Source organism: Blennius ocellaris (assembly GCF_963422515.1).
Source record: "Blennius ocellaris genome assembly, chromosome: 5".
Taxonomy (NCBI): Eukaryota; Metazoa; Chordata; class Actinopteri; order Blenniiformes; family Blenniidae; genus Blennius; species Blennius ocellaris.
In genome coordinates this window covers 14,035,688-14,048,265 of record NC_137654.1, presented here as the reverse complement: position 1 = coordinate 14,048,265, position 12,578 = coordinate 14,035,688, and the positions used below count along the sequence as shown (strand labels likewise).

Genomic DNA, 12,578 nt, shown 5'->3' with positions numbered 1-12,578 from the left:
TTTTAATGCATTCTTTATTTCCTTGTTAATCACTGTTAATGGTGCGATAGAAATACACTGATCTTGCCTTAAAAACATGCACGACAAGCTCAGAGCACAATAACTATTTCAGTTATCTCGAGTCATCTTTAACATTTGAAATGTAAGATTATGGCTGTTTTACCTCTTTTTATTTTGCTCTGGGACTATTTGCCTTCTCATTCAAAAATCTACTTATACATTATAGTTCCATAATAGAGTTTTCATGTATTGTGGATTACTAGACCCACAATGACAAATACAAGTTGAAGAATCAAACTTTCTGGATTCATAAGGGGGGGAAAAAATCATTTTTATGGACATACACTTGTGAATTAAAACATTTATATTTCAGCATGCGAATTATATGAATGAATTTACTATGGAACCCTTCATAATTACATTTAGATCAAATTGCCTTTTGTGGATGAGAGCGTGACAGTCACACCATGGCAAAAAAAAAAAGTTTTAAGAAATCCATTCCAGTTGAGAGCCTTGAGAGCCATATGTATGCCCAACAGAGGGCGACAAAGATCAGGAAGCGTCTCTAAACACGAATTACATTCAAACTCGGTCCAGAAGCAGTGAGACTGAAGGTTCCTGCACATGGAACTAAAAAACCAACTCTGTATTTTCATCGTTTCCACACAGAAATCCGGAGGGGCGTACAGAGGAGGCCGGCCGATTCAACAGTGGATAAGAAATTGTTTATTTGACTTGAACATAATTACAAGGAAACCAAACAGTCCGCAACATTCTAGCTTCAGTGGGAATCGCTCTAAGTGAATCACACTCAACACAGTAGGTCATCTCAAACTGCTTTTTATTACATCTTAAATAACAGTACATTTTAATATAGTTTCTATCTTGCATCCAGCTTTCGGTTGTACACTGACTGACTTTAAAATTAAATACAAAAGGTGAAAAGGGAACAGTGGGGGTGCAGAGCTCTACAGTTATTTGATGGAGAAAGAGAGAAAAGGAAAGGGAATTTAATTAATTTTTTAATATTTTTTTTTTATTTCGTTTTATTTTTTGCCAACTCCAGGCCTAACGCACAATTACAGCACATTTTTTTGTACAGAATGTCGCAGAGAAAAAACAATGGAAAAAAGGTCACTACTGCTAAAGAAAGAGCGTCTCTGTTTACAAGGAGAAGGAACAACAGAAAGTTCTGCCATTCAGATGCTGCAAGATTTTTTTTTCATTTTTTTTTTATTAAAGGACAGAAAAAAACCTGTTATAAAATGTTTTTCTTTGTAAATGGAATTTTGTTTGCTACAGAAGGAATGAAAATTGTATTTGTTCCATTTGAGATCGTGTATGTTTAGAGGTGAATGAATGTACGTATGCATGTGTGTACAATTTAAACATTTACTTCTTAAATTTGTGGAATCCCTCCCAAGAATGGACCAAGTAACCATTTATGTTGCAGGGTTTCGCTTCTCGAGTGCATAGCTTTGACATTTTAGTTGTATCATGTATGCACGGAGTAGCCGAAAAACAAAAAAGGAGAAAAGAAAAGAAAAGAAAAAAAAACCTAAGAAAAGAAAACTATAAATACCATCGTATTGATATATTCAACAGGTTATTTTCTTAAAGAAAAACATCAAAAGGACTCAATTCTATATGCACCTTTTAAGCAATTCTACAGCATGCGATTCTAAGAGATAACCCACCCATGGCAGACAACCAAAATCTTTTTTTTTTTCCGTTTTTAACTTAAAAAGTTTCAATATCATTATTTTCAAACATTGATTTATACAACATGTCATTCACAGAGTAGTAACTGCATTTCCAAGCACGGAATGGGCACCTCTGTTAAAAAGAGAAACGTCCGGATTGTAACCGGGCTAAAGTGGAGGTACTCCCTACCCGACCAAATCACATCACCGGTCCCAACCACGGGCAACAGAAACTGAAGTCAAAGGAGGAAAGAAACTAAACCAAAAAGAAATTTAAAAAGAAAAAAGAAAAAAAGGAGGGCAGGGTGGGGGTTCGATTATGATCCGATGCGTTAATTTTCATTTAATTATTCTACACTGTTGCCAGACAAAAAGGTGTAAGGATTGTTAAAATGGTTTTGTTGTTTTTCGTTTTAAAAACGAGCATTCATTATCATAAACAGCATGTGCTTGGTTAGTCGACACTTTTTCTTTAAACATTATTCTATATATGCAAAGTTTTTTTTTTTGTGTGTGTGCAAACAAAGATTGGTGGACTACACTGGAAAAAAAAAAAAAAAAAAAAAAAAAAAAGAAATAGTAAAAGTATCATGGGGGCTAAATATACAGAAGGGCCAGAAGTGGCTTGAGGACTCCCTGTTGAAGCTGAATTATCTCGCTTTGTTCTCCAGCGGGGGGGTTGGGGGGGGGGGGCTGGATTTTAAAATGACACGATATGGAGGTTCGGCTTGTTTCTCAGACTTAAAAACATCCTCTAAAATGTGTAGAGACTAGGAAATAAAACAAAGCTTTGATCCTCATTTTGAAACATTAAACTGACAGTTTGCTGATCTACCTCTCGTGGACAAAATTGAATAATGAAACCAACAAAGAAACCAACAAAAACAAAACAAAACAAAACAGCCTAAAAAAAAAAGGGGGGGGGGGGGGGGAAAGCTATGAAGAGTTAGATCACTGTCAATGTAAGAACCTTCACTCTGACCTGTGCATAATGGTGACGGTGGTGACGGTGTTGGTGGCGGCAGCAGTGGTGGAGGTTTGTTTCTATTTTCACTTATTACAATACCAGACCATGGCCATGGGAGGAATGCACAACTTTCCCCTCCGTTCCACTTTCAAACCACAAAAATTCCTCGAGCTTTTTTTGTTGTTGTTGTTGTCCTTTTTCAGAATTTTTTTTTTCTAGCTGAATGAGTGACAATTGTGCTCTTTTAAATGAGAAGGAGAGAGAGAGAGAGAGAGAATTTTTGCCCTTGGATAGTTTTTTTGGGGGGGGGGGGTGGGGGTGTTTGGAGTCAGTATCATGGTGTTTTTTTTCGAAAAGATTGGATATGCAATAAAATTGAACATTGTGATGTTGGAATGGTCTTCCACTCAACTTTGGAGTCCGGATGCCATCTAGAAGAAACAAAAGAAAAAACTTTATTAGTCACTTGATCACGAGTTTCATTTGATATTAAAACATTTCCAACTTTTAATTTAATTCAACTTTATTTCTATAGCACCACATATAAAACAGTCATTTCTAGGTGCTCTGAACTGAGAGAAACCCAATTGTGAAATGTATAAAACTTGTACACAGAGGGGATGGCGCCGCTGATGTTCAGCTTGAGCTGCACTTTCATTCCCAAACCCCAGATGGCAGTAAACAAGCATATCACAAGAGGTTACTGAGTGCAACAAGCTCCTCTTGGAGCATCTTCTTACCTTCAGACTCTAGTTCCAGATCTTGAGGAAGCTGTCCCAGGACCCTGTTGCCACTGCCATGCCGTCATCGGTCACGCCCAAGCAGCTCACCCGGTTATCGTGACCAGCCAGGACACCTGCACACACAGCCGAGGCTCACCGGTTAAAAACCCAGACGACTCCCACGTGTCCAGTCCAACTGCTTTCGAACCACAGAAACGGGCACAGATTGGCTCTTTATTCAAAATTGTGTGCGTGTGTGTGTGTGTGTAATTTGAAATTCCCTGTCGAGATGTGTGCCTCCTCTGATCCCTCTCCCACCACGCTGTCAATAACTGTAAAGTATTCATGCCTCCATAGGGGTCGTCGCTGCAGGAGCAGGTGAAGCCTCATGCTCTCCCTCATTCAACAGAATACATTTTATTCTCTGGAAATAAATACAAATCAAACTCATCTCGTTAAGTCTGCTGACATGACACTCCCCGCCCCCTGTCTGCAGCTACTTGTCCCATCAATGTGCGTCCCACAAAGTTTACCTGCAGCATGGACGGTGTGTCCAACACTATATGTGGTCGCCTACACATAGCGCTATAGATAGACATCAGTGGTACGGAGGCACCTGGACTGCTGCTCTTTGCTAAAGGGCAAAGCAGGTGGTGTTCACAGAGCGGTGTGGGAAATACAATGTGCACCCGAAAGTCGGCGGGAAGTTGACATTTCAAGTTGGGACGCGATATCAAAATACTGTCAACGCCACCGCGAAGGAGGAAGTGAAGGAACAGATAAACACCTTTCATGAGCAAAATTGACTGTAGAGCTGGACAGTATCAAAAGAGTGTCCACATTCTCAGACTTGGGTCCGTTTCCAGATCTATAAGATTCACGAATATGATGGGAGTGTGCCGATTAAGTTCTACTGCTTCAGTTTTCAGGTTAAGTAGGATTCTTTCGAGTTGTTATTTATATTTCTGCATTTAAACTTGACCTTACTTGGAGTAGCCGTTTGCAGCGATTTATGTGAAGTCTATTTACTATTTATATGACACACTCTGAAGCAAAAAAGTCTCGGCTCATCGTCGATAAGGTCACTTTTACACATTTACCTGATAATATTCTAGGGATTCACAGATACGAGTGATTTTTAGCCGAGTATAACGGACAATGATGATGATGAGGATGATTTTAGAGGCATTTTTGTGTCCAGCTCCTTCCTGTAAAGACTCTTGTGTCTTGTGTTGATGAGAACCAATATCTCAGGTATCGGAACATTTAGAAGCCAGATATTCAGGTGAATAAAAAAATTGTATTCAAATCAAGATAGAGACCAGGAGAGGGCAAACTATCCACATTTACACTGGAGTAAACGAACCTACCAGCACACTTTTTACATTGCAGTTCCAGTAATCTACTCGACAGGACATCATTTCCAGTATGAAGCCATAAAACATCACTGTTTGTCCGTGTGGGCCTTCCTCATTCAGCAGTGAAGCTAATCTATCAAACAATCTCTTATCTATGAGCAACGAGCATCAAGTTCTTCTTCTGATCAGTCATTTCCATCAACATGCACAGTTTCACTGGACAGGATTTTTCTTAATTGCAAAACAATAAACTCCTGAAGACATTATTGATCTCGAAGAAGCAAAGGCCACTACACACATCTCAACATATTGTCAAATGACATTAGGTGGTTGGGTAATGTTATCAGACATTAAAGCCACGCCCATTTCATGTTGAAACCAAGTAGAGAAAAACAAAAACAAATCCCTCAACCACATTTTATCTTCCAACAGAACAGTACAACTTAGATGTAAAATGACTGAATTCTTAACGAACGACTACAACAAATGTCATTTGTCTAAATCAGTTCCCATGTTAATCCTGGTATTCATCACCAGTAACAAGAAGTGGAAACTCTGAATCAAGTTTTTTTTTTACTGGGAAACTTTTCTTTTGGCTTTTCTTCTTGCAATTAGTTCAAGTTGTAAACTCTAAAGACACTCAGAACTCTGCTCACCTGCGCGGTCGGCCTTCAAAGTGTCCCAGACGTTGCAGTTGAAGTCGTCGTAGCCAGCCAGCAGTAAGCGGCCACTCTTGGAGAATGCGACGGAGGTGATACCGCAGATGATGTTGTCGTGTGAGTAAACCATCAGCTCCTGGTCGGCACGCAGGTCAAACAGCCGGCAGGTGGCGTCGTCTGAGCCCGTGGCAAAGGCGTTGCCGTTGGGGAAGAACTGCGAAAAGAAAACACACATTTTTTAAGAGGCTGCCGTTTGTATGAGGATCTGGACAGGATATCCCACGTTACGTCTTTTATTAAAGCTGCCACTACCTTCAAGTTTACTCTCTATTGCGAACTAACCCGTAATTGCGTCCGACATATTTGACCGTTTTCCACTTCAAACCTATTTTACCGACCTGGTCTCACTGTCATCTGGAACACATTTAAAGACGCGTTGCTCTGTAACTTGCTCATAAATGCCTGATTCGGTTGAACTTGTGCTCTTGTGACTCAGCCCGACAGACTTGACTCGTACATGCCGCCCTCATATGATTTGCATGTAACATGTCAGCGTGTGTGTGTGTGTGTGTGTGTGTGTGTGTGTGTGTGTGTGTGTGTGTGTGTGTGTGTGTGTGTGTGTGTGTGTGTGTGTGTGTGTGTGTGTGTGTGTGTGTGTGTGTGTGTGTGTGTGTGTGTGTGTGTGTGTGTGTGTGTGTGTGTGTGTGTGTGTGTGTGTGTGTGTGTGAGTGTGCACACATCTCCGTACACAGATGGCGTTGATGTCCGACTCGTGGCCGGTGAAGGTCTGTCGGCACATTCCTTCTCTGATGTCCCAGAGCTTGGCCGAGGCGTCGCAGGCTCCAGACACAAACAGCCTGGTGTCGGGCGCCAGAGAGAGACTCATGACATCACCGGTGTGACCGGCAAAAGTAGTTGTCTGCTGACCGGTCTCAATGTCCCACAGAGCACTGCGAGTAGAGGGAAAAAACACATGGAGGATAGAGAATTCAACACATTAGAAGAGGTAAATCGTAGTTCTCTGTTAGAAAGCACTGAGTGGAAATCTAATCAAATATCTGAGCATGTTACACATCCACTGTGTTTACATTAGACATATTAGATTACTAAATATACAATATTTGAGTCTTTTTTTTTTTAATGTGTCAAACATTGCAGAACAGCTGTTCAAATGACAAACTCTAAGCAATAAATTTAATGTTCATGTGAGGAATTGTGTTGTGTGCAATACCACAACTGACCAGGTGGTGTCTCCAGAGCTGGTGACAATCTGGTTGTCATCCAGGAAGCGACAACAAGACAGGTAACCTGTTAGGAATGAAAAACACTGATTGAGTAACTCCTCTCCAATAGATTCCTTCATTCTGACAGCAGGCACACGTGAACTTTCTTTTTCACTGCACAGAGGATCACAAGTTGATTCCAATCCACCATCAGAGAATGATCCTGAGCTGTGTGTGTCAGAAATGACCAATTCACAATCAGAAGCATTAAAAAACAAACAAACAAAAAAAAAAACTAAAGCTACAGGGCCCCTCCTGCTTCATGACTGGTTTACAGAATTCATTCTTCAATAACTAAGCGTGTACATACCCCTCCCTATAGCGAGGGAACTGGAACTAAAATGCTGACACACTTCCTGCATCATGTGACACTGATCAGATGAATGCGCCTTGCTTAAGAGCTCAACACTTTCATTTGTCTGAAGAGCCGATACACCACCTCCGGTTTGAAAAGACACAGATGCACCATGTGAGCGGCATGTTTTGGATGTGAAAATATTTACGGTTATATCAGAACGAGGGACATGAGCAGAAAAAGAAGCAAACGTTATGTCACCAAACTGCCCTTCTCAGTGTTTGATGGTCTCTGCCTCTTGTGAGCTCAGCTGACTTTTTTTTTTTTTTAAACGAATTGAAACGTAAATGTTTTAACTCCAGAGATGTCCTGTTATACCAGTGTGACATGTCACTGTTCTTTCTCCATCACTTCATCAGAATACATTTCTATACTGCAGTTTTGGAAACATGTTGATCAACTGTTGACTAATTAAATTATCCAACTGCCACTTAGCAGGCCAGCGGATTTAATACTAAACCGTTGAAAACTTTTATTCCTTTAGAAATGCAACACGGCACTACTGCCTAACAGTCTCATTAATAAATAACGGGAGGGGCTAATGAGTGACTACTTTGGACAGGTCAGTATTCCTGAAAGCATCAGGAGAATATTGTTCTTGTTTCCTCTTAAGGACCTTCAACTATACCAGTCTGCACTTCGACTGTCGAAAAACAAAGCTTCGGGTGAAATAAGTCATTAGTGTCTTATCTATACAGCTTAAACTGAAGATATCAGTGAAGCATCATTTGGCCGTATTTTAAAGACAGCCTGGAACGTGACGTCAGGCTGCTGACGTCAGTTGGTCTGACCTTCATATGAAACCGTCCGGGGACTCATGGATGGAAGGTAATGTGGAAGTGTCAGGCCAACCTGTGTGTCCGGCCAGCTCGCGGCTGACGCGCACATTTCCTTCACGGGTCTTCAGGTTGTAGATGGAGCAGATGTTGTCCAGACCACCACAGGCAACGTAGTTTCCAGAAGGGGCATAGGCGCACGTCATCACCCATGAGGAACGCAACGGGATGGCATGGACCTGGAGGAGAGGACGAAGATTTAATATTAGATAGTATGCGCTGACAAATGGGGAGGGGGGAGAGAGAGAGAGAGAGAGAGAGCGCGCGAGAGAGCATGTGACAAAGTCTGTCTACAATATTAACTTAACCTTTCAAGGGCACAATAGCCACTATAAATAGCTTTGCTTGGCACCCTCACACACGTGTGAATTATATTAAAATGAACTCAGCAGTCTGTCAATCTAAATGACACCGGCTGGCATAAAACTCAAGAGGATCAATTACTGCTGACTTTAGCTTTAATCAACAGGTAAACGTAATCTGAAAACCATCATCGGGTCAGATCTAGTTATTCATCAGGTATTCATCTACAAGCTCCAGTTAATCAGGTTCATAGTGTTTCAAAGAAATATAGGAGGTCAATGCATGATCAGACCGAACTTTGATCAATTTCAAATGCATTTCTACAAATAAACTTAACAGTTTTACTTTATCACTAAGGAACAAAGCAAGTAGATAATTTATGATCTCATGCCTGTATTTTACTGAATTCTGATGCCAAGAGTTGTTTCCGTTATCGTCTTGTAGTAAACATCTACACACCACCAGAAACCATGTTCTGAACTTGATGCATGCAGTGAAATGACATGGAAAATGTTTATAGAACCAGTGTTAAAGACCAGTCTGAATATGGCATCTTCACCTTGTTTGTGGTGTAACTGTCCCAAATGATGAGTTTGCCGTCCTGGGAAGCACTGACCAAAAGCCTGCAGAACACAAAGATTACAAGAATCAACGCCCAGTCAATTCATGAGACATTTACCATTTCCACAGAAAACAACCAGCATTCTTTTTATGGACATGTGACGAACACTTCAAGATTCTTAGATACGTTATTTTTCAAATATACAGCGAGAATTGATCCACAATATTTGACAATGCCATTTCAGTTTCCTCCAAGAGCCCAAATCCATACATTTGACATCAATTGTGACTCTACTGGGACCACGCTCAGCCCCCTGCGACTTAAAGTTGGACAAACCAATATAGAGGATGAATGTGAGAATATATTTGGCCAGCTTTAACAGTTACCTTAATTTCACTGTGACAAACCTGAAAAACTGCTGTTGTATCGTCACCAGAGCCAAAATACCAAACCAAGAGACCAGGACATGAACTTTGTATGCTACTGATAGATTTCTAACTGTACAGAGAAAAACAAGCAGAGCAGTGTACCTTTTCCCAATCAATGCAGCCCAGGTCATTTGAGCACACTGGCTATCAACATAAATGGGAGGGGCGCTTGTTGGATTATCATCATGGAAGCCACTCGCGTTGTGATTTTCAGCAAAGATAAGTAGTGTCATTGTGTACAGGTCTCTTTCTATAATGATCAAGATACACAACAGGTGATTTAGTAAATGGATAAATGATGTTTGGGAATGTTAACTTAACTGCATAGATCAAGTAGCTGGACTCAAATGTGACTATGGACTGATATATACTACAGTGTATGTTTGAGCTTTAAAGAAAATCTGTGTAGACTGTGCACAGCACGCAGGTTTTTTTCCCCTCCCCGATAGGACCCCTTTCAAATCCTGTTTTTGCATTCTTGAGAAGGCTCACAGGCACCTATGTGGCTGTGCTCTGCTATCTGGGTGAATCCAACAAGAGTAACCACAGCGATGGTCCCAATGCACACAGGCACAGGAAAAGGAGTGAACACACCAAGGACTGCTGGGACTATGCAAATCTTAACTACCAAGCTGGTGGAGACATGCTCACATGTGAGCACTCCTGCAGATAATAAGCAAGGGACAAAATGGTTTGCTGGGAATTCTGCTCAAAATGAAGACAATCCTCATCCTCCCTGTTAAATGAACACCTTCAGTGCAAAACAATGACTCCTCACAATGAAGTGTATCGTGAGGAGTGGCATGAGGTTTCTTGTGCTCACCTTTTAGTCCAATGTGCCAGTGTAACCAAACAAACTGGTGTTTGGGATGCATTGCAAATGCAATATATTGCATGAGAAAAGCAGATTAGAAATTCTTAAGTGGACAGAATAAATGTGTATAGTCACAAGAATTTAAATACTTAGAAATGACCAGAGGAAAAGTGCTGTTTTGCAGATAAAAAAACCCCCAAACAAACACAAAAACTACAAAACTCCTTTGTCCTGCATTCAAGTGTACACAGAGTAACATGTAGTTCTAAATGGTTTTTTTTCTTCCGCAAAATTCACTTCAAGTGCAGAAAACAAAGTGCAACAACTGCTTGTTTCTTGAGAAATGAGGACGGCTCCCCAAATCAGTGAGAATTGGCAACAGTCATCAAGAACTTTGCTGTGGTTACTTTTTAATGTGTTAAACATGTCCATTTCCCCCCCAAAATTAAAAAAGATATATTTGGATGGACCCGTTATTGTTGAGAGAGGGCAACGGAGGGAAGGGTTTAATTGTTTAAATGGAAGAAATCCACCCTCTTGTGAATTTCAGGGGCATTTCAAAAGGATAAGAATAGCAGGGGAAGGTTTTTCTGAGGGTCAAAGCATCTTTATGACCTTCCAGGGTGGCCGAATCCCAGCACGCCGTCTAATGACGTCTAATAAACACCCAGACTACTGTGGAAGTTAACAGTGGAAGCTGGCGGTTGATAAATACCATGGGAGGCTGTGTGGAATGAGATTTGTGGAGTGATGGGGTGACGGACTGGTTCACTGCAGTCTCTCTGTGGGCCGATACACACCAGCACCACAGCGATTAGCCTGTCGTGTTGCTGAGGTGAGGTGTGCACAACTCCAGGGAGGCTTTCTGAGGAGTATTGCCTCAGCTGCCGGCCCCAACGTTCGTTGTAACAAGGGACGACTCCATTTTGAGTATTTTCCCTACCCACATGCACCACATCCAGTGCACACAAACAGGGCAACGTGAACACACAACACAGCAGACGCACTGCAAGGTAGAGAGGCTGATGAACGTCCGACGAGTATTCACAGGAATGGATGCACTCCCTGCCGTGCCTGTGATACTATGACAGGTTAATGTGGACATCCTAAAGTAAAGGACCTGCTTTTGGATGTAAAGTGGATGAAGCCATTGTGAACCATCAGGATTTGACAAAGACCCCGAGGAGGGAGTAACTGGCACAAAGACAGTCAAAGCTTTTATATGCATTTCCTGCATTTCGACGGGGGAGGGGCTAGGCCGTGGGGATAAAATATTTAGTTAATGGATGAAATAAAGATGAATGCGATTACCTCGAGTCAGTGCCCCAGTGCATGGCATAGATTTTAGCCAGATGCCCCCTCAGTGTCCGTCTAGTGCGCATCTGAATTCGGCCAACAGGGTCAATGTTAGCTGTGATCTAAAAAGGATTCAGAAGAAAGGACGTCATTTTTACACCACAACAGGTTCTTTTACCCCATAAGCTGTCAAACAATTCAGAGCACAGTTTAACAACATCTTCCACTACTCACCTGAGACAGGGTAGCATCCGCACACGCTTTCCTGGCATCCTGAAACACAACAACTCAGTCAGTCTTCACATCACACGATACCTTTACAGCCACTGAGGGTTGATTTACACTCACTGCCGACACTATCACCCCATTGACAGTCTTACGAGCCGGGAGCTTTGCGAAGGTGATCATAGAAATGTGTTACATCATCTTATTCATAATAACAATAAGTGTGATTTCCACTCCACTAAAAGCTGAACATCATTCTGACATCCAGCAGAGCTTCAGCTTCATAACCCTGAAATCGAGTGAGTACAACTATCATGTGATGAAATTTTACCATCCTACTGTCTGTCACAAATGTGCAGTTAATCATTTAAACAAATAAAATGTACTGATGAATTGTCACTATCACCAAGCTTATAATTAAGACACACTCAAATCTTTTACATCTCGCAGGCGATTTTATCAAACATCAATAAATCAGCCAAACTTGGGGACGAGAGGAGAGAGGAGGACCTACTCTGATCTGGTTCTTGAGCTGCTCAGCCTCCTGGCGTAGCTGATCCAGTTCACTCATTTTCCTCTGCTAATGGTGTGCTTCGCTCCGCCGCCTGGACTCTTGCTGATCTGGAGAGACAAAGAATAGCAGGTGAGCACACAAACCACACACTTTATTCCACAAGAATGCAAAAGGAGAAACAAATATCTACCCAAATGCCATTATTTACATGCTGCCCATAGTGGAAAGATGCTTTGGCTTCTGCTATGAATTTATAGACATGACTACTTAAGTGAAACACAGCCGAGGATCACATAGTATCTCTTATATTCAATCTGTGAGGCCCAGACAAAGTCGCTGGGAATCACTTTCTAGACAGCTCGAGACTTGTCCTTGCCAGCTTGAAATGGTTACCTAGCAACAAGCACCAGGCAGCTACTTTCTGCTTAAGATAACAATTTTTGAGGATGATGTTGAATTTGTTTTCTCTTCCCCTCCCAAACAGCAGCAAACAACCGGGTAAACATGTGTCCCCCCCAATGCCTAGTCAATAACACAAGCCAAAAAAGTTATC

The 12,578-nt window shown here is 41.5% G+C and overlaps 1 protein-coding gene across 1 annotated transcript in view; it reads right to left on the bottom strand.

The window, feature by feature from the left end:
• Positions 1-824: 824 nt before the first annotated feature.
• gnb1a (guanine nucleotide binding protein (G protein), beta polypeptide 1a) overlaps positions 825-12,578 on the bottom strand; it is a 33,918-nt gene continuing 22,164 nt past the window's right edge. Inside the window, exons 2-11 of the mRNA XM_080496504.1 lie at positions 12,026-12,132; positions 11,521-11,559; positions 11,302-11,408; positions 8,746-8,809; positions 7,900-8,062; positions 6,651-6,717; positions 6,158-6,359; positions 5,407-5,623; positions 3,411-3,526; positions 825-3,101 (exon numbers count right to left, since the gene is read on the bottom strand). Coding sequence (XP_080352630.1) covers positions 3,420-3,526; positions 5,407-5,623; positions 6,158-6,359; positions 6,651-6,717; positions 7,900-8,062; positions 8,746-8,809; positions 11,302-11,408; positions 11,521-11,559; positions 12,026-12,082 — 1,023 coding nt within the window. The 5' untranslated portion in view covers positions 12,083-12,132 and the 3' untranslated portion in view covers positions 825-3,101; positions 3,411-3,419. The remainder of the gene's footprint in view (positions 3,102-3,410; positions 3,527-5,406; positions 5,624-6,157; positions 6,360-6,650; positions 6,718-7,899; positions 8,063-8,745; positions 8,810-11,301; positions 11,409-11,520; positions 11,560-12,025; positions 12,133-12,578) is intronic.